This window comes from Oxyura jamaicensis, chromosome 3 (genome assembly GCF_011077185.1).
Source record: "Oxyura jamaicensis isolate SHBP4307 breed ruddy duck chromosome 3, BPBGC_Ojam_1.0, whole genome shotgun sequence".
NCBI lineage: Eukaryota > Metazoa > Chordata > Aves > Anseriformes > Anatidae > Oxyura > Oxyura jamaicensis.
In genome coordinates, this window is record NC_048895.1 from 35730330 (window position 1) to 35752382 (window position 22053).

The following is a 22053-nucleotide window of genomic DNA, read 5'->3' on the forward strand; positions in this document are numbered from 1 at the left end:
AGCAATTACCCATGGTTTCCTGTGACAAGGTTCTCAAACTACTTCGATATTACTTTGAATAAATAGCATTTGACAAAGAACATTGTATGCAAGTTACTGATCTCCCTTATCTCAGTGTTTGGTATTTTTATTCTGATCTAGACACTAATAGCACCTATTCTAATCAACTGTTGTGATAATTTTGTTCTTGGAACGATAGTGCTCTATTTGATATAAGAGAATATAAATCCTATCTGGATTGGACGTATTCCCAGTTACTAGTACTTAACACAAAACTTATCCTATAAAACAGATGTCCTTTGAAAACATTTTCTTACTTCCTTGTTTGTGCACAACTGCTAATGATTCTATCAGCACAGGTTTTGAAAGTAGATTTATTACTTAACTCATATTCCAGATGTCTGATTAAGGAGGACTTGCTAACATATTATATATTCACTCATGGGTAAATTAGGGCTCTTACTTCTTTCTACCCCGATCCACAACCCGTGAGTCAATTGTAAAGTATGCCTTTTATGTTTTATCATGACAGATTATTTAAATACCACATTTTTTTTTTTTTACAAGTAAAAGGATACATTCCTCCTCTTGAAAATAGGTCTCAGCTATCTGCAAAGGAAAAAGACAGAAAAATTAGCATTCTCTATTTTTATGAGAGTGGTAAAGATATAATAAGAACTTTTTATTATAGTTTTTAAACATCTGTTTTGTAGGCTTGTATTTAGTTTCAATAGAACACAAGCGTTCAGAATAAATGCATGTATTCTTATTCTAGGAAAGATGTTTAAAAAGAGTATCAAACAACAAAGAAATTCTAAGTCTACTCAGACAAATAAATTTGCCCGAATGTTAGTTGGTTTTTGTCTTGTTACACCCACAAACATTTATTTCAGCTTTTTTTTTTTTTTAAACGATCATATTAGAAAGTTTTAAGATGACCTAGAAGAGAGGCACTGTATTTACTGATATGAGATGGGTTGAAGAGTTTGAATTCTACTACTGACCACTGCTTCCTTATGTTTGATAGAAGTTATATGTTGAGCTCTCACGAGCATTACCGTGCAATGAAATAAAATAGAGAAGTATAGGCTTACTGACTGATGACAAGAGAACAATCTTTGGATCAAAGAAACTGAAAATATCACCTATTGCAAGATCAGAGGCATACCAACAGGCTTCCTGTTGACAATATTTCAAATATTAAGCATTGGAAATTCATGAGATAAACATAAAAGGACTGTTGTTTTTTTTTTTCTTTCCATGTTACTCCTATTCTGCCAGCAGAATCCAGACACCACTGTTGCAGCAACCTTCTGCCACTTTCATGAAGCTTCTGTTCTGTGTTAAAAAGATCTAAGGACCTTCTGCTCCATGTCAGTTCACTAAGCCTAACACCTTGATATCTAAAACTCTTCAGCAACAGAGCAAGTCATGTAGTTAACTCAGATGGCAGCCGTTTGATATGCACTGCAGTTGTTATGACACAGAACAAATCTGAGGCTTTCCCTCCTTAAATTGCATTTCTGTAATGGAACAATTAAAATCGGATTCATAACAAGATAGCTCTGCCAAAAAAAGACCACTGGAAAGAAAAAAAATAAAAACCAACAAAACCCTAAAAAAAAATCACAACAATTCTCCAAGACTTGTTCACCTACCTGGACACTGAGTTAATACTGTCAATAAGTTACTAATGTCAAAACAAAGAAATACTACAGAGCTGACACAATAAAAAAGCAAGTGGTCCTAACGCATTATTTAGACCTTAAAGTGCTAAGGGGGGTTAATACGGAAAAAAAGAAAAAAAAAGATCATTCCAAAGCAGCTACTGAGGTCCAAACATAAGAAAGACTACTTTGAAATAAGAAGTCACAGGAACATACAAAACACTTAAAAATCTAAGTCAGTCTCTAGCACTTGTAGCTTAAAAAAATGTAAACTGCCACTAAATGTTATAAAAGCTATCAGCTTAGCCAATGGCTAGGAATTGAAAAAAAGAGATCTCTGTAGCTAAGCATTCAAGATCTCTATCTGTGACATCTTAAAATAAACTTTACCTTGGTTGCATAATTTTGCAACTTTGATCTTTAATAGATCACTGCAAAAAAGAACAGCAAATATATGCTTACCAAGGCATTACTTATATTTACACTAAGGAGCTTTCCATACCAAGGACATGGGCACGCAAAGATTTACTACAGCAAAGCTACATATTTTAACTGCAGACTGATGAACTAGATTTACTAACTTCTTCCTAGAGATGCTTTTGCTTTCAGCCAGCTCAAATCCAAAACTACAAGCATGGAGGTGGCAAGAACTTCATGAAGAAAAGTCAAGTTACCAGTTAGGAAACCATTTTTTCTGTTAATCAAGTAAAGGTATCTTTTGTTGTTGCCGCCTTTTTTTTTCCCCTTCCCTTTCTCAGAACTGATATAAAGGACTAGCTCTTGGACTAAAATGGCAAAGGCACTACTTCATTAGAGCCTAGGCAACCAGCTAAGAGAAAGCAGTATACAAAAACATTCAGAAAAATAAGAGTGTTTTTAAACAGAATCTAAATTTTGCATTGTCTCTGAGTTGTTGACGGGGAATACTACAGAAAAGATAGAACTTATATTCCAGAAAGGAAAAGGTTTAAAGCTATATAGGAAAACTAAGTTGATAACTGAAACGTATTTCTTTCCATTCCTCTCTTGACAAATGATCTTTGAGATTTGCAACAGCAACAACTTATTTGTGCTTGCCAGAAAACTGGGTAGACTTTCCAAGAAAGCTGATGAACACTGATGGATTTGTTTGTAAATGGAATAAAACAACAACAAAAAACATAAACCTCAGAAATAAAAACATGTCTTTCACACATTCCAATACAATATGCTGATATGTGTTAGGGAAAAAGAAAAGATGTGGGGTAAACACATTTGAGTCTAGAAACTCAGATTCTGTTTTCAGGTCTGTCGCAGTTCCTGTATGACTTTGAAAAGGTTATTCCCCTTAGGGTTTGGCTTCCTCATCTACGAAGCTCTGAACAGATTTCATCTCCATTGTGGTCAGTGACACTCCTTAATGTTTGTGAAGTGTTTTGAAATTCTTGCCCTAACTGTATTGTTTTCCAAAGGAGACCTTTCTACTGACTCATGGACAAACACCAAATTACACATGGTTACAAGTACAAATGGTTAAACCCTAATGCTAAGTTTCAAATACGTTAGGGAACAGCATAAAATAACTTCATTTAAACACAAGTATTTAAAAACAAAACAAAACCCCTATATCAAATGTGAAGTATCTATAATTTGTGATATGAAAGAGAAGACTCTCAAACATCATCTCTTATCCGCATCAAAGAGAACAAGGATGCACGAGTGTGATCATTGTGAAAAAGCTTAAAATATTGCAGTCCTCCAATGTTCTGCAGTAAGGATCATGTAACTAAGTCAAAACAGACACTGTGTGTCTATCTCTCTAGCCTGTGAGAGGCTACAGCCAAACAAAATGTTGTCCAGTCCATTCTGAGTCTGACAGAATCAAAGTATGTATTAATAGTGAATCAAGTTCTAGACACATACTCATTTTGCACCATGATCTTCCAAAAGAAAAACATACTCCACCAGTTAATAAAAAAAGATTGCTTTTCAAATCAGTGTTTCCATTGGTGTTGCACATGTGGGGACTGTACTATAAAGAGTATGAAGTTCATGCTAGAAAGAAGTCTGCAACAGTAAAAATAATTTCAGATATAAAATATAGTTTAAACATCAGCAGTCTTCTATTTACACCAGTGTCTTACAAAACATATTTTAGGTATTTTGAAGAGTTACTTTCCTAAATCTTCCTGACCCACTCTAGGACTTCACTGTCTGGGGAAAAAAATATTGTCAAAAACTCTTCTATAGAAAGGCAAGTCTGATCTGAAGTGTATAAGATATCAGAAAACTTAACCTTAAGTTTCAATTAACTGTGTAATATACTTTCAAGGTAACTTATCATTTAACATATATTAGAAGAGGAGATATGTGCCGTGACCCTCTGTTATATATAGAAACTTCAAATTATTCTGTCCAGATATGAATATTGACATGTGGTGAATTAATGAACATTTCTCCTAATGAGAAAAAGTCTCAAATCACAAAGCTGTGTGCAACAACCCAGAATGATAGTACCTGATGGAGACACAGGGGCAGTATCTTTGAATCCATCTGCTCAACCTCTTCACGGAGCAAAGAGAAAAGGGACTGCAACGTTTGGTTTTGTTCTTTTTGGTGAGAATTTTCATTTGCTTCAACAGCACCTTCAGCATGCACTGTATCTGTATGTGTAACACGAGTATTTTCCTCCTTGATTGCTGTGGTTCCCACTGAAGGAACTCCTTTAAAAAGAACAAGTATATAGGTTAGGATTCAAAAAATTATGTCAAATTGCATTTTTAGGAATTTTCAATACAATAGCTGTGAATAAAAAGCTAGGCTCTTGAATAACATGTAAATAAAATATTGATCTTGTCAAAACTAGTTGCAATAGGTCTGTCTCAATGTCAGCTCACCTACCTGAAAAGACAGACACACAACGGCTATTTTTGTACACTACTAACTGGGATCCAATTTTTATGTGGGATGTAAAAATTCCTAGTCTAATCTGTTTGATAGAGTGATTAAAGGAGACCAGGATGACCTAAAAAAAGGTGTTGTGACTGATGTCACAGTCTTTGCAACACAGTTTTGCTCAGAAGGGACAAAAGAACAGCAAACAAACAGCAGGCGGCAGATAGGCAGGGAGCAGTTTGTGTGATGAGCAGAGGTTCTGGTGGTGGCCACCTATGCTAGGAGAGTGGCTGGGGTTTGCTGGGACCAGCCGAGGATGTACCGAGTGGCTGTCTTGAGAATGGCCAGGAGAATGTGAATGAGGTTCTTGGTTGGTCTCTTCATGCCTGCTAAGGAGCATGTAGAGGAGAAGCCCCAAGGAAGGAAAGGTTCCTGCTGGGAAAGTGAATTTAACCTTCTTCAGATGGTAACACAGCATCTCCTCACGGTGATGACAGGACCTTAAAGGACATAAAGAAGTAGATGATAATAGTGGGAGTTCTACTGTGGAAGATGGACATGCAGGAGAATCATACTGCTGGCTGAAAACACCCCTAAGTAGCTAGACTATTTATTTGGGAGTGCAGGAGATGAGCCATTAGCCATGATCCCCATTGGTACCAACGACACAAGGAAACATGAACTGAACTGAACTACCAGAACTTCCTGATAGGCAGAAAACCAGGACTTCTATGCTATACTCCCTCCCAGTTCACTATTGCATGCCTACTATCTTTAGAGAAGTAAAAAAAGGTGGACATGCAGGTGAAGGACTGGCAACATACGTGAAGGATCACATAAAGTGTAACAGCATCAAAATACTACAGGAAAAACTTTCTGGGGGCAAATCCCCCACTTTCTTTTAGAAATGTCAAGTTGCCAGCACTTTAGGGGTGAGGTTCTTAGAGGACTGGAAGCAAAAGCAGAACTTGCTGGTTCCTTTTGAAAATGGAAAAATGCCAGTGGTGGAGTACTCCAGGGTGACAGGGACTATCACAGACCATTTTTACTCAGTATCTTCACTTCCTTCTCCAAGTCAAAGATGGTCAATGAAATCTCAAACTGTGCAAATGATACTAAAGCCTTTGGAGCCAAGGTGATGAAGTTCAGAAGGACCTCAAAAACTTGATCAGGCAAAAAGGTGGCAGATGAGATGCAGTGTAGGTAAAAGTAATAAATCTATGAAAATTATCTAAACTGTTGCCTGTAAAATTCCGGTTTCATAACCAGATGAAAAAAAGTCAGGAAAGACCTTGGGGTCATTGTTGGCAGCTCCGTGGAATCATCAGCCTATGTGCAGCATGTGCCAAAAGAAAAACCAACAAAACATTGGACAAGACCAGAAAGGCTGCTGAGAACAAAACAGAAGATACAATTTTGCTGACTTGCACCACCAAAATTTGTTCCCGTCTCTTATCAGTTCCCGTCTCTTATCTCAAAACTGGTATACAGGATTAACAGCAAGTATGGAGAACAACTGAAAGGATCAAAAATCTCAGAGTAAATTAAGAGTTAGGGTGCATCAGGAAAAACTATTATGTCTGGACTCTTTGCCTAGGAGAAAAGAAAGATGAGTGGGGACAGGATTGAGACTTGTGAGGTAGAGAAGGTGGGACAGGCTGAATGGACTACACACCAATCTTGCGTTGACTAAACAAGCACAAGAGAGTAGGTGCTTACCCAGAATCGACTATAGCTGATTCCTCTGATTCAGGAACAATTTCTTTTCATAAAAATGCACCAAATTTGATACATTTATAGGACAGATTTTTTTTAAAATAACAATCCTAGATTGTTTTTAAAACAGTTTAGACATTTGTTAAAATATCAGCATTTTTTCAAAGATGACAATGTAGTAGGTAATGTTCATGTCACTAGTGAGTATGGTATGATATAAAACAATAGCTAAAAGTATGTGTTAAAGACTAAGGTCGGCCAATGCCAACACCTGCTGAAATGCTTTTTCTGTAGAAAAGTGCATCTTGTTCTTAATAAAGAAGCAGTACATCTCAGCTCAAGAGTTTCTGAAAAGACCTAATTCCGGTTTGCAATAAATTAGGAAACAAAAATATAAACACACTGGGTAATGCATCTCCAAATGTAAATTTGGAGCAAAAAAAAGGAAAATCAAAAGTTTTGCTATTTCCCAGAAAACACATTCTGAGTGCAGGAAAAGAACAGTATCCTACCGATTACTGAAAAGTCCAGTACTGTACATAACTATTAATGCAGCTAAAGTAATAACAAAGAAGTAAATAAAGAAAAAATAAATAAAATAATGCCAATCACAGCTCCATAGCTATTTTTAGTCCCAGCAAACGTTTGTGAAATTAAAAATTTCTTGAAATTATCTTCACAATTAATTAGACAACATATAAAAAGCAACCTGCATAGATGATACTTACACCAAGACACTGAGAAGCGCACAATAAACTTTTATTAAGTTATGATGAGTATGTTATTCCCAAACTACACCCATTTTCTGGAAATCATCTTATCAGTTAAAAGCAGGATACATGGGGACACTGTGTCAAGCTAACCTATTGCCAAAAATAAGCATCTCTTTTTGTAACCATCGCTCTTGTGCTGTATCTGCAGCTCGAGCACTCAGCTGTTTCAGACTCCCTTGTGTTCACTGAAACCCTACAGTGATGATTCAGGTTCAAGATTTAGGGCTTAAGAAAGGCATTGACTTGTCTGCTGAAGGCTCTACCGTTCTATTTTTGGTTATTTACAAACTCTTTATTGTAAACTATCCAGGTCAGGAGCACTAATAATCTCTGTGGGTGGCTGTTTCTGCAGGGCTTACTGCCAGACAAAATATGGGTGTAATTTAATATTGCTTTTTCAATATTAATGTACATCTCTGCTTTTCCAGTATTTATTTGTGCTTGCTGTGGGCCAAAAGCAACAAGAGACATAAATGGATGCAAGATGCAAACAAGAAGGTGTTTTTAGAGATAGAATGAAGGCTGTATTTAAAGAGACAAGTTCTGTTCAGCACATGGCCATGAAATAAGAGGGTCCATGTGTTCTAGCAAACCTTTCTCTGGAAAAAAAAAAAAATCATTTCAAACTGCACTTGATTAAGGAGTTAATAAACACCCATCACATCAAAACACGGAACATGCACAATGGCAACTATCACAAAAAAAACCCAACAACTTCAGTTTGATGTTATTTTGGTACTGCTGCTCTAATACATAGTTTATACACTGCATATTGTTCCTATATATAGTTGAGCTGTCACCCACTGGGAATCCAATTCTGCCCTCAGCTTACTACACTGAATTTGAAGCAACACATCAGAGCCATTCAGGATAATCCTAAACCCGAGACAGCATTTGTACCTTAGTAACAACAAAAACAAGGATGTTTCTTGAGGCAACAACACTTAGGAATATGATTTTATCATAAAAGTTTTATGGGACAAGATCTCACTTTATCTATTTATTCTCCACATTCTCAAAGAGGACACACACCACCACTTTTTCATGGAACGCAATCTTACTGTCTAAAGCAAATTTGAAAAAAAAAAAAAAAAAAAACATGACAAAAGATGATTATCTTATGTATATGTCTGATATTTAAAGAAACAAAGATGATTTTTTTTTCACTTTGCAAAACATAAATACTGAAAAGCACATTTTGTTCCATACTAGAGTGGAACCAAATCCTTTGTGAAAAGGAATGTGGAGAAAAACAAACAAACCAAAAAAACCAACCAAACAGAAGATATCACGTCTTCAATGGTGAGAGCACTCATTTGGAATATGGCAAATACCTAAGTTCAAGCCCCTGACCTGCGAGACTTACAAAGTTTTTAACTGACATCTTCTGTGCCCAACTGGGAGTGCCAACAATTCCTAGGATAAGGGGAGATGCAAACTTTCTCATAGTTTTTCCAAGAGTTCAGTGAAGCAGCCCCATGTCTGAACAAAATTCCAGCTTTGACAGACCTTCTAAATTGCCTTTTTCCATGTCTCACGCTTTTGTCAGTACTTCAAGTATATTACATTAAGATGCTCTTGCCACCTGCTTGAAAACGTCAGATGTGCAAGCATGTAGTATTTGCTACCAAATAAAGCTATCAAAATAAACTTTAAGATACCGTCCTCTGTTTTTCAAATCAATTTTCATTTTCGTATTTTATAACATTAGTTTTGTCTCTCACCAGTAACAAAAGTTTCTAGTACAGAACACATTTCTTTATTTTTAGATTTTTGGTACTCAGTACCAGAAAGCTGGTTCAGACTGAGTCATCCAACAACCATCGGGAAAAAAAAAAAAAAAAGAAAAAAAAAGTAAAAATCGCCACCAATCCCCCCCACCCCCAAATAATTTTAAAAATACCTAATTTTTAAGAGTTTTTTTTTTAAAGACAGGAGTACTGGGGGGAACTTCGTTAAAAATTGAACTATAGCTGAGCAAGCTCAAAATCTTGTTTAGCACAGCAAACAAGTAAAATGACTCTACTTGGCTTTCCATAAAATGTGACCGGTTTATATTCATGTATTTAATTTGCTGCAACACTAAATCCATCCCAACTGCTTCACGTTCTCTCCCATCTTTACGCTACGCCATGAAATAAGTTGAATAATTACAGGAAAAGCGTGCATTGCAGAATTTAACACCAGGAAAAGCAATCAAGTGCAAGACACCATGCTAAACCATGTTAATGAATTACACAGTGTGATTTTACAATATGAAGTTACGAATTACACCACGGCTGACCTTTCAGAAAAAGACAGAATTATTTTCCGGGAACGGGGATAATTTGAGATCCACATTTATAAAAATACATTGAAGCAGATGATGCTCCATGAATCACTATCTCTATCACACTACAGCAAGTACGATTCACTCCAAGGATGAATAATCACTAAAGTTTAAATTCGTCCATTTAAAGTTACATCACATCTTTGATCACCAGTGGCCTCCTTATCAGATATATTTATTCAAAACTAATATTAGTGTACAAAAAGAATGGTAGAAACAACTGAAGTCAGGTGGCAAATTCATTGGAAGCCATTGCATTCTGTCAATTCTCACCCAGGGAACTCCTGAATGGGCAATTTCTGGTGGCAAGGAGAAGATACTATCAAACATTTCTCTTCACCTTGTCCTTGTAACTCTTATTTAGCAATCCTCTACTGACCACTGTCAGAGGCAGGACATTCAACAAGATGAATCTTTAACTGCTACAGTAATTCCTGCATCTCTGCCACTGATTGTAGAAGCAAGGATAATTGTAGCTCCTACACATTGCAAATATATACAGAAACATAACAATCAAGTACTTGTATTGTTTATACTTCATAAGAAAATATTTAGAGGGTTTTAAACACTCTGCAAGTGGCAGTACTTGCTCTTTCTTCTGAAGTAAAAACATATGTTCAGAGTGGAATAGTGACTTCTCTAGTGATCACCAATCTTCTGCTGAGCAAGTCCCAAAAAAATAAAAGCTAGACTTCCATACTCCAAGTTCACTGCTTTATATACCTGCAAGTGACTAGATATGGACGTGTTATTTAAGCCAAACATCAGCTTTTCCAGATTTTCTAACATTTAACAGCGACAGTAACAGGTTTGCTTATATAGAAAGAGAGGACGATTCGTAACACTCTTCTGTATCTATGAGTCAAAGCCAGCTCATCCATGATTTTTCAATAGTTAAAAATAAAAATTAAAAAATATCACCATAATACATGTCCTGCAAGTATTCAGTTTGAGATTCTAACTGGATTGTATGACTCTCTGCTGTCACCCATTCAGTGATTTTCCTCTCTGATTATTCTCTCTTTGAACTGGGATAAAGCAAAGAAAGCTAGTTTGGTTCTTTATGTAGAGGGATACCAGAGGGATACTCAAGAATTAGTTAAAAGAGCTGATGTTAAAAATGAAAAAGAAAGGTTCTCACTAAAATAAAGACATCTGCAACATCAAGAAATTGTGACAGTCACTGCACTGTGTGAAAACAGGAGAATCACCATGCGATGATAACTAGAAAGCTTTATGTAAATTAACCCATAGTCAATGGGAAATATGATGTAATTTTGTATTTTGATCTTCCCATTGTAACAATCAAGGATCTTTATTAACAAAGTAGTTAGACTTTGTTCACAGGGATTCTATTTTTATTCCCAACAAAACTCCTTTAAAAACTTTGCAGGCAGGACATTCTTCCCTGTTGTGGTGTTCTGCATCTCTAGGTTTTTCAAGTTTTCTTTATTTCAGCTTTCTGTCTTAGAACTGCCATCTACTGTGCACAGCTGTTTCTGTGGTACTTCTGCATCTGTTGATTGCATTTATCATCAAGAATACAAACTAGCGGAAACAGAATATGGGCAAAGTATAACTTTCAGTGTTTGGGTAAATTTATTTCTTCCTCTCACCATACTTCTGATACTTCTGTCCACAGATCTATATTACATTTCATCAACTTGAAAAAAAAATATATATATATATATATATTCCACTACTAGTCCTCAATTACTTCTTCCAATCCCTCTTTTGTTTTACTTTTCTTATGTTTTTAAACATGAAATCTACAATTGAAAGATATACTCACTGATTTTCTTCATTATTTAATTACAAATCATTCTCCTCATGATGACAGATTTCAGTATCCTCTAAGCTTTACTAGAGAACATAATTTTTTCTCTTCTAGATCTTGCCTGTATGTACAAGATATGGAACACAAGCTTCCTTTCCTCTGCTTTACCTATTTTGAAGTCCCTTTAGATCATCATTGTTTAACAGAATTAGGTCATAGAAGAACTTTGGCAAGAAAATTGTATTTTAAAACTACCTATTTTAAACTGCTAAATTCCCCATCTTCTCAATCTTTAGAAGAAAAAAAAAATACATGGAAAAAAAAAGTAAGAGTGATTCAGTTGTTCCAAGTAAGTTTCAAAAAGATACCAATGGGATGAAATACACTGTTTTTAATTAATGTATTTGCAGCACTACGACACATACACTGTATGATTTATGGCATAATCCTAATATGCATAGTGATGCAGACAAATCTTACTCATTCAAAAAGGGAATAAGCATCTCAAATAAGAACACATAATAAACTTTTACATTTTCCTTACCGAATTCAGATCCAAAAGATATAAAGGAGAAATAACATGAAAAATTGTGAGAAACATATTTGTTGAGTGGCTCATTACCTGAAATGCAAATCCTAGCACCATGTAACAAGGTTTGAGCAACCTAAGTAAATTCTGATGGTGACAGGCCAAAACCGAGATATTTGGTACCCATACCAAGATGTCAAATCTTGACTCTATATCAAGATACCAAAACCTTGCACTTCAACACCTAAAATAAACCAAAACATACTGTCTGAATTTCTGGCTATTCTGAATTGGAAGTAAGCCCAATTTCCATACTGAAACTCTGCACCTCCCTCTACCCATCCTTCCTCTCAATGTGTTCCATGTGTTACATAGCTTACTAATTCAAATACAGACAATGAAAACTTCTAGAATTGAATCTGATTTAGTACTATTAACACTATAAAATATGTTAGTGAAACATGAAAATAATTACTGTAGCACCTACAATATGACTTTCTTACCACTTCACAGATTAAGACTACAGTTTTGTTATTTTAAGTAAATAGAATAAAAACATGTTTTTTAGAAAGTACCTTTAGATTTTTTTCCGGAGCTTCTTTTGCTTCTTGGACTTCTTTTTCCACCTTGCTGCTTTTCTATAACAGGCTTTTCCTCCAGCTGTGGGTCCATATGGACGTTTACAGATGTCCTTTCAGTCTCACTTTCCTTACAGCTTGGGGTACAGTCTCCACTGTCCATATTCTCATTATTGTTGATGCAGTCCTGCTCACCTTTATCCTGTCTTCCCATAGTAGTTCTACTACTGGTCAGAACCTCATTCCCGTCATTGTCAAGTTGATTTTCATTTTCATCAGGTGAAGAAACCAAATACGAAGCCAAACTTTCCACCCTATAGTCATCTTGAAGATTGTCTTTGGAATCTATTTGTAGATCATTTGGTGGAAATTCTCTGTCATCCATTAGAGCGTTACTTGTTGAACCACTTAATCCCCCTCCAGATATTTTTAGACCTAAAATATAAAACCAGAAGAAGCATTTATAATACATATTATGACAGATGAAAAAGCTTGTGCTTAATTCCAGAAAATAAAGAATCACATTGGCTAAGTAATATAGTTTAAAGGTATGGGGAAATTGTTTCCAATCGTTGCCCCATTATAAGTTTCCAACCTATTGCTCCATTATAAATTTTAAAACAAAACATAACTACATACTAAAAGCTGAACTTGTATTTTTATCCAGTTACAGTTGGTTCCAGTTAAATGACCAGTAGCATAGCTGATCTTCACAACAATGCTCACAGTGCTATAACTGAGGCAACAAGGAAAATAAAAAGATAAACAAAAACCACCACCTCCGTTTAAATCCATGGCTAAAATAAAAGTATTCTTACTATGGAAGATCATAGTTTGCCTGAAAACAAACAAACAAACAAACAAAACAACCACACAAAACAAGACAGGAAGGAACGGAAGCAGAACTTTAATTTCTGTCAGTCACAGTACCACGGCAAACATGCAGATAGGTTAACTCTTTTACAAGAATTAGATGCAAGTAAAACCTGTTTATTGACTCAAATTGTCACTATTTTCAAGAGAACATTCAACATGTCTTCACTACACACACAAGCAGATGGTTTGTTAATAAAAAACCTAATCCACCACCTACTCTCAACGGGGGTCAATTTTCCCTTTTAGTGTACATGCAGCTCTGATCAATGTTGCAATTAGGCACATACTTACACGAAAAAAGGATAAGTCTTAGTAGCAAAGCTATGTAGAACCTACAGAGGACTGTAATGGTGTTAGGTGCTTTCCTCGGCTTTTGGAAGCACAGCAATACCGCTGGTTTAACTTAGCAACTATATAGATGAAATACAACTCCATTACACACATTTCATTAGATTTCTCTCACATATTTTAAATAGTAAATCCAAAAAAATGGCAAGCACTCCTATATTGCAGAAGAGTTTTGACAAGCTTCTTAAGACAGCTTCCTATTCTTTTCTTCAAAGGAAAAGGCCTTTTAGGAAACTTGTTTCACCAGACTTTCTTCAGTTTTCTTCCCCAATATATACAACCGATATAACTGAAATGCACGCTTACTAGATATGCGAGATACCATTTCATTTTACTTGCTAGAATAATTCAAATTGCAGAAAAATGAAAAGATACCTTAGAGGATAAGCATTCCTGTGCAACCTTTATAGTTGCTAAAACGCCTGGAAGAAAGAAAATTTCACTCATCGTAGAGAAGGACGAGAAGGAGGATTCACGGAGCTACAGGCTGCTTGCTCTCACCTCAATCCCTGGAAGATGATGTAGCAGCTAATCCCGGAAACCATTTTCAAATACGTGAAGGACAAGAAGGTCATTGAGAGTACTCAGTATGGATTTATGACGGGTAAATAGCACTTACTAGCCTTCTGCAATAACATGACTGGTTCAGTGGCTGAGGAGAGAATGGTGTATGGTGTTTACTTTGACTTTAGTAAGGCTTTTGACACTGTCTCCCATGACTCCCTTATAGACAAGCATTCAAAGTATGGGCTACATAAACAGACAGCGAGGTGAACTGAACACTGGCTGGGTGGCTGAGCCCAGAGGGCTGTGATCAGCCACATGAAGTTCAGCTGGAGGCCTGTCACAAGCCATGTATCCTCAGGAGTTGACAGTGAGGCCATTAATGGCTGTTGATTAAATACTACTCATTAACTTCATTAACGACCTGGGTGACAAGACAACCAGTGGTCAGTTTGCAGATGATACACCAGAGGGTTGGTTGTGCTGCCACTCACAGGGACCTCCACAGGCTGGAGGAAATGAGCTGGCAGGAACTACATGCAGTTTGACAAAGGAAAACACAAAGTCCTGCACCTGGGAAGGAACAACCCCATGTGCTGATACAGACCAAGGGTTACCCTGCTGGAAAGCCACCCTACAGAAATGGCCCACGCAGGTGGGCAGCAAGTGACAATGAACAATGTGCATTTGTGGCAAAAAAAGCCAATGGCATCTTGGGCCACATTAGGACGAGCAGGTCAAAGGAGGTGATCCTTCCTCCCTACTCACTGGTGAGACAAATCTGGAGTGTTAGATACAGTTCAAGGCTCTATGGAAGAAATATATGGACATACTGAAGCAGCTCCAGGACAGGGCCACAGAGATGATTAAGGGACTGGAACATCTGTCAGAGATGAGGCTGAGGGAGCTGTGATTGTTCTGCCTGAAGGCTCAGGGGAGATTTTATCAACATATATAAGAGGAAGTAAAGACGAGTCAGTTCCTTCTCAGTGGTATCTAATGAAAGGACAAGAGGCAATGGACACAAACTGCATATATGGAACACTTCTTAAACAGAAAAAGAAGCTTCACCTGTACATGCAATTGAAAACTGGAACGGGGTTGCACAGTACAGGTTGTGGAGCTGCCATCCTTGGAGATACTCAAAACCCAACTGGACACAATCCTGAGCAACCCACCCCAGATGACCTCGCTTTAAGTCAGGCTGGAGGATGGACTAGAAAATCTCCAGAGGTACCTTCCAACCTTACTCATCCTACGATTCTGCGGCTGTGAGTGGTGGGATCATTAACTAGATACAGGGCACATCATGAAGCAAAAACTCCTGTAACTGCTTTTTGTACAAGGCATAAAATAATGCTTAATTAAAATGTTCATATTAAAAATCAAATTAACTAATTCTGAAGGGGAAAAATGGTATGACCATTATGTTCCTTTCACCAAGGACTCACCCAGATGCTGTTCTGAAGCCAAATGTGTATGCAGAGCTGATCTAAGGAAATGGAAAGAAGGTGTCAACTCTAAAATTTTCTTCAAATTTTGTCCATTTGTAGGTTTTGCAGGGAACAAAAGGGAAGGGCACAGGACTGCAGAGGTGGAGAGGCCAGCACAGAAGCTGTCCGTGCTCGCATGCACTCCAGCTACTTCAACTGCAGTCTATGCTGGCTAGCTGTTGGGCACACAGCCAGCAGAGAGTTTCCAGCATTAACTCTTCTTGTCTACTTCTCTTTCTCCACTGCTTCACAGAACGCTCACAGGCAACAGTCACTCTCCATGACTGCCCTTTATACTTGTCCTAAAATCACTTCTGCTAGTATTCCTGAAAAGTTTATTTCTAAAGCACAATCCTTAACACAACATCAATTTTGCTAAGCTAGCAGGTGCCAGGAAGTGCACAAACATCACTTGGGTAGTCTGCCCCTTTGTAGCACAAGTTTACTTCTCCACTCGGGTGTTCCTGGGTCACTCCACCAAATACTGCTCTACTGGTTCTACAGGAGCAGCGAGACACAGGCAGCTACACCTGCCCCCAGGTTCCACTTCAACCCACACATGCTCTGTAGAGGAAACTGAAAAGGGAGCATCACGATGACAGTGTGCCAGGTGCCCAGGGGTCTCCAAGCAGGATGTTTTAGGAGTTCCCCATAAGCACACAGAGGGCAACGAGCCACCACCAGCCAGGCAATGCAGAAGCAAACTCAGGACAACGCAGTTTCTGCTTGCTACCCGAAGGACTTATTAGCCATTTCCAGCCATACCAGTCCAACTAAAAAGTACTGCCTGACCTTTAGCATACATGCATCTTAAAAAAGAAAACACAGTCTAGAACACTGATGAACTGTACAAAGTAGGCAAGACTTAAGTTGTGTTTTCTTCTAGCAACCAAACAAGAGATATGTCTTGGATATGTCTTTCCTTGAGCATAAGACAACGAAGGGATCTCAAGAGGAGACAGGTATCTGCAGAACGCATCTGCTCATTAGAAGGGCGCTCCTTATTCAACTCTCCTTTCTCTCAAGGAGAGTTAAACATTAAATGAAAAGGTAAAAGGAGGACAGACAGCAAAAATCAGAACTAGAATATATTCTTGAGACACCAACACAATAGTAACAATGTATAGATAGTAATTGTTCTAAATTGTTGAAAGAAATCCTAAATACTACCTTAAAGGTTTACTACTTACTCATCCCAGCACATGAAATTCTAACTATTGCTGCCCTTCCCAGCTCAAGGATTAAATGGTACATCAAATAAAACAGGATAAAGCACATTGCCCAAAGCCAACGAGGAATTAGCTTTTACAGCAATAATTAAAAACCAGGATGTCCTACCACTACTCTTTTGCTCCTATCAGTAGACAACAGCTTATCCTTTCAACAGCTAACACATGGAAAACAGAGAACTGAATGCATCTGAACAAGGTGTTTCCTATTAGATTGTGCAAAATGAGGAAAAGATGCTTTTGACAAGTGACATTTTATACAGAGGAAGCTAACTTTTTGATAGAAAATATTAAGTCATTTCCTTTGAACATAATATATGTGGCTATAATGATAATCCTTCTCTAGCTGAGAGGCTGGAGAGCCTTTGCAGCTCATGCTGATCAACTTTTCTTGGTTTACAGTCTGAAATTCAGTATTTCTCCAACTAAAAGAAGCCTTTAAATCTACTCCTTTCTACAACCCTTGTGACTCAGAGGATGAAAAAGCAAAAAGAGCTAGTTCAAAGAATTTAGAATAGTCTTGCTCTTGATATTTTAACAGGAATGTTCCCCCTGTTGCCCCCCTCTCATCCACATTTTCAATATTGCTGTTAATCCTTTTGATGCCACCAAGGGACCAGGAAGTTACAGAAGCAGAGCTAAATCCAGTGAGAACAAACTTAAGCTCTGCCTAAAAAACACAACTAGAAATACTTATTTATAAATAAAACTGGAATTAAATGCACTAGTGATTTGAGCTATATTTAGAATAACTTAACGAGAATGGTCTTTTATTTACTGTTTTGCCATTGAAATGAATTGTATGCAAAAACATACAAAGAAAAAAGTTTGCTTCTTCCCAGGCACATCCTTCCTCCCTTTGCTATTTGTCCAAAATTGACATAAAGCCAACACTGAGCAGAATTGTGCAGACCTGAATTAAAAAGAGATGATGAATAGAAGTGCTTCAATTTCAATTGCCACCCACACAGATTAATGCAACTGGCATATAAAATCATGGTGATTATAGTAAAAATAAAAATAGGATGGAAAATACTTGCCAAGTGGCTAAAAGGAAGTCTGAACTGAAAACATTAGTTATGTTTGTTTGAATACAGACAGTATGTATGTTACAGAAATATTCACTTTAAGTAAATGAATTTGATTTTTAAAAAGTCCATGCTCTTCATTTTTCCATGTAGTTCATATAATTTCCACAACTTTTTTAGTTGCTCATTTTTGTATGTGCATACAATGACTTTCTTCCATCAGTCCTTACTAGGGAAACGTTACCTTAAACAAAGCTGTTGGGATTGAACACTGAAAAAAAAAGGAAGAAGGATCTTTTCCTGACCTGGCACAGCCAAAATTTGAAAAGGGCATTAATGAAAAAAAAAACCCTCACACTGACACTCATCTCGTCAATCCTGGAAACCCAATCTTTTTTGTGAACGCTTACTGAATATATTTTATAGTACTTCATTTACTGATCTCAGAAATATTTCACAGATATTCCCAAGATAATATAACAAGTGTTAGAGGCACAAGAGGATTCATTACACCATACCAGACACTAATCAATTACAGATGTGTATTTTTCTTTTGTGCATGACACACACACACACACAAAATGTACACAAATAAGAGAACCTAGAAAGGTAAGAGTTTCAGAGAGGAAGGAACAGCACTGCATGTGGCAACAGGTACTCAGCCTAAAAAAGGTTGCCATACGAACAACAAAGCCAGCTGTCAAGAGATGTGGAATCACCATCCTTTTAAAGAAGTTCAGCAACTCTCAATTTTAAAGACTGGTAAAACGTAGATAGCACCTACGTTTAAGGGAATTTATTTGTCTTTAATGTTGTGGGACTTTTCTCTCTTTTATATATATATATATATATAGTATTTTTAATATAAACAACATCTAGGACAACTAGTCCTGGAAAAAAATATGCTGATACTGTTAAGAGGAAACAGGATTTTTTAAAACAATATATATATGTTGTGGCTTTTGTTGCTAGATAGAAAAGAAAAGGAAAAAAGGAAAAGAGCTGAAACTGTATAATTTGAAGAATGACAAAACCTAACACACATATTTCTTCGAAGAAAAAACAAATCTGATGATCTTTATTTTAGCCAGAACGAAGATATATTATAGGACATTTAAATATTAGTATCTCATTTCATATTTATAAATAAATACAAAGCAATGTGAAAACTATAATGGCCATTCAAAATGAAAATGTGCACTGCAAATTGTTATTATTGCAACTTAATTTCTGCGTACAAGGAAGATCATTGATCTTATTTAATGAACAATTACATTTACTTCCAAAATGAAGATGCAATGATGGAGAAACTCTAGACAACAGAGTAACTAGTTCTTTTGAGAAAGCGCAAGAGCAATTTCTCTACTACTGCTTGCTTTTTCCATTGATCTGGAACCCAAGACATTCCTGAAGAAATGTGGAATATTATCACCAGATGGCTTCACAGTGTCCTCATTTCATCACAGCCAAGAATAACAGGGTAAGTATCAGATGCTGAAGATGTACTTGACCATCACACGTTTTGCTGCAGACAGAAAGAGACAGCAGCCAACGATGGCAGGCATTTCATTCAGCTGTAATCGTCTCATAAAGCCAGACTGCTTTCAGCTAGCAGAATCCTGTTCTGCACTGTTCTATGTGCAACACATAACGGTTAGAATTCTGCTATTCTAAAGGAGGAAAAAAAATCCATACATATTTCTGTTTCCCAACCTGACATCCCTGCAGAAAAAAACCTGCCATGCTGTGAGCACGGACTCAGTAGTAGTTTATCGCTTCACAAGACAGTCTTATGTACAATCCCATTACTGGACAGCCTCACTACGAGAAAATCTCATTAACGTCCTTCTGACTGTTCAGCTCGCCCTGTGTCCTGCTTTGAAATAATGTACTAGAGGATAAAATATCTTTCCACATGTTTTCTGCTTCCATGTCAGTCACATGCATTAGGAGGTCTCTCTCTTCAGACACGTTAAGTCTGGTATCCTCCAAGAGATACAGAAGCAGAAGTGGTTTATCTAATTACACTGAATTTACAAAACATCTGAGCATGAACAGCTTGGTGATTTGGCACTTTCCAACACTGAAGTGGTATTTCTCAAGTGACAGTGGCATTTAGCAGCATGACTATCTCTACATTTATAAACAGCAGGAATGGTGAGGTTTTGAGAGGAAGTTCCACATGCTATTTTCAACTTCGAAGCTTCCCAATCATTCTGCTTATTCACAGCTTTAGTAAACAATGATAAACATACACTGTCAGGCATAATCTACTCTTCCACATTTACCATTACTATAAAAACATGTTTCAGACACCAGCCAAATACAAGAGGTTTGTCTGGGAACAAATAATATCTGTTATTAGAACATATGACAGTTTAGATGAAAATTTCATACAAACAAGCCCTTTTCCAGCACTCAAAACGCACAATGATCAACCTTCTATGTCTCTGAAAAGTTTCAGGTTCCAAGCTAGGACAAATTTTACACCTGTATTCACACGGAATGGTATGAGAGTAAAATGGGACCTCATCATTTGATGTGTTAATTTTTTTGAGCTTGTCTGCAGCAAAACACCCAAACGTATCTCAGGTAGGGGAAGCACGGCAGTGGTAGAAGGACGGAGAACCCTCATCACTGCAGTACTTGGTAAAACGCTGGTCAGAAGTAATGTTACCTGAAGTGACTATATGTAACTGCTCCTGCCTTAGGATAAATTAATCTCCTTTGAAGCCTTCTGCTCATAGCAGAAGTAAATTTGCCTTTTTTCATTTTTGTATTTTCCTTCCATTTGAACAACTCCCAGATTGTTGTTACACTTCAGAGTATGTGCACAAATTTTAATTACCAATTATAAAAAAAATTAAAAAACTTCCCACTAGACAAGTTTATACATCTCATCTATAAGTGAACTCGTTATAACTACAGTTCCAGCTGAAAAAGAAAGAAAAACAAACACAGAGAGCTTCACACATACCTGCCTACCAACCAGTGTTTTCTATCCAACAGTTCCAAACAAGACGTTTTGGTTACCTAGCAAAAGGACAACTAAGAGTTATCCTAAGATCTACCTAGGATGGGTACTTCTTTCTTGTTTAAAACAAAACAAAAGCACAATCTAACTTCATGAGAACTGACCAGCTCAGCTTACTCTTACCTAAACCTTTGCTTTACTAGGACCTGAGAAAGCTGATACACCCTACCACCTCAGAAAAGGTAGCCTAAAAAAAAGCAACACACAAAGATCTAAACTGCCCCACTATCTCAAGTAACAACTTTAAACATATACAAAAAGGCAGAAATGACAGAACACGGTCCCTCAAAATAGAGCTGCAAGAAGAATTGGGTGATTACTTAAAAATTGCCCAACTGGGGAAACAAGAGTGTTCCAGACCTTCCGTGAGTTGAATTTCATACTGAAGTTAAATTCCATAATTTTCACCTGAGGAATGAGCAAGTTTTATAGCCCTGATCAACACAAATATAATTAGCACAGTCAAAATATTTAATTAGGTCCTAAATCACCAAGGCCAGAAACAATGGAAACTTGTCCATAAAATCTGTGAAACAAGTCTTGTCTGCAAGTGGCTTCTTTGTGGCTTCTTAGTTATCAGACCTGCAGGCCCAACTGGAAGGCTAATTAATTAAGATCAGAGCTAATTGTTAGTGCTTCAGTAACTCTTGTCATTAGAAGATAAGAACACCCAGCAGCTCTAACAAACTGTTGCATCAGTCTGTTTTCTATTTTAGAAAGGAAGGATGGTTCAGTTGCCACGTAATTCAGCGTCAGATACGAGCGAGTGAGATCGAACCCTTTCTTTGCTCTGAACCTCTCACGAGCTGGTCACACTCCTACATTCTCTTTAATGCATTTCTTAACTAGAAATTACTGATTTATTTCACAGGGGTATAGCAAAGATTAATACATTAAAAAGATCATGAAGAAAATATTTTAGTAAAGGGTGGGTGTAAGTGTGGTAAAGGGATACAAAACACATATTTAACATTCTTGCCCTTAACAGATTTAACTTTTCTTGCCCTTAAATGCACACATAAGAACTAGACCACGTATTAACTTGAAGCATATGTAAAATAGATCATAGCCCTCTGAAATTGCTTGCTGGTATAACTTGATTGAAATTAATGAAGCTGCAACCTCAGTGGTGAATTTAGCCTTGATGGCTGCTTGGGTTCTCCCCTTTCCAAGGGGAAGTTATTAAGTTAACTCAATTCAGCTCTAATTGTGTAAATAGATGCTGGCTATATGAGCCATCTCTAATAATTTGCACATGCTTTTGATTAATAGATCTTGGAGAGATTTTCTGAAGAACA

At 37.0% G+C, this 22053-nt stretch overlaps 1 protein-coding gene across 3 annotated transcripts in view; it reads right to left on the minus strand.

The window, feature by feature from the left end:
• Positions 1–22053, minus strand: part of CNST (consortin, connexin sorting protein) — a 55314-nt gene that overhangs the window by 27496 nt on the left and 5765 nt on the right. Inside the window, exons 1-4 of one of the 3 annotated variants that reach the window (XM_035321615.1) lie at positions 17520–17556; positions 12241–12678; positions 4164–4369; positions 579–609 (exon numbers count right to left, since the gene is read on the minus strand). In XM_035321615.1, coding sequence (XP_035177506.1) covers positions 579–609; positions 4164–4369; positions 12241–12678; positions 17520–17541 — 697 coding nt within the window. In that variant the 5' untranslated portion in view covers positions 17542–17556. Of the gene's footprint in view, positions 1–578; positions 610–4163; positions 4370–12240; positions 12679–12882; positions 12961–17519; positions 17557–22053 lie in introns of those variants that run through there. The other 2 variants (XM_035321617.1, XM_035321616.1) reach the window with 2 other exon arrangements.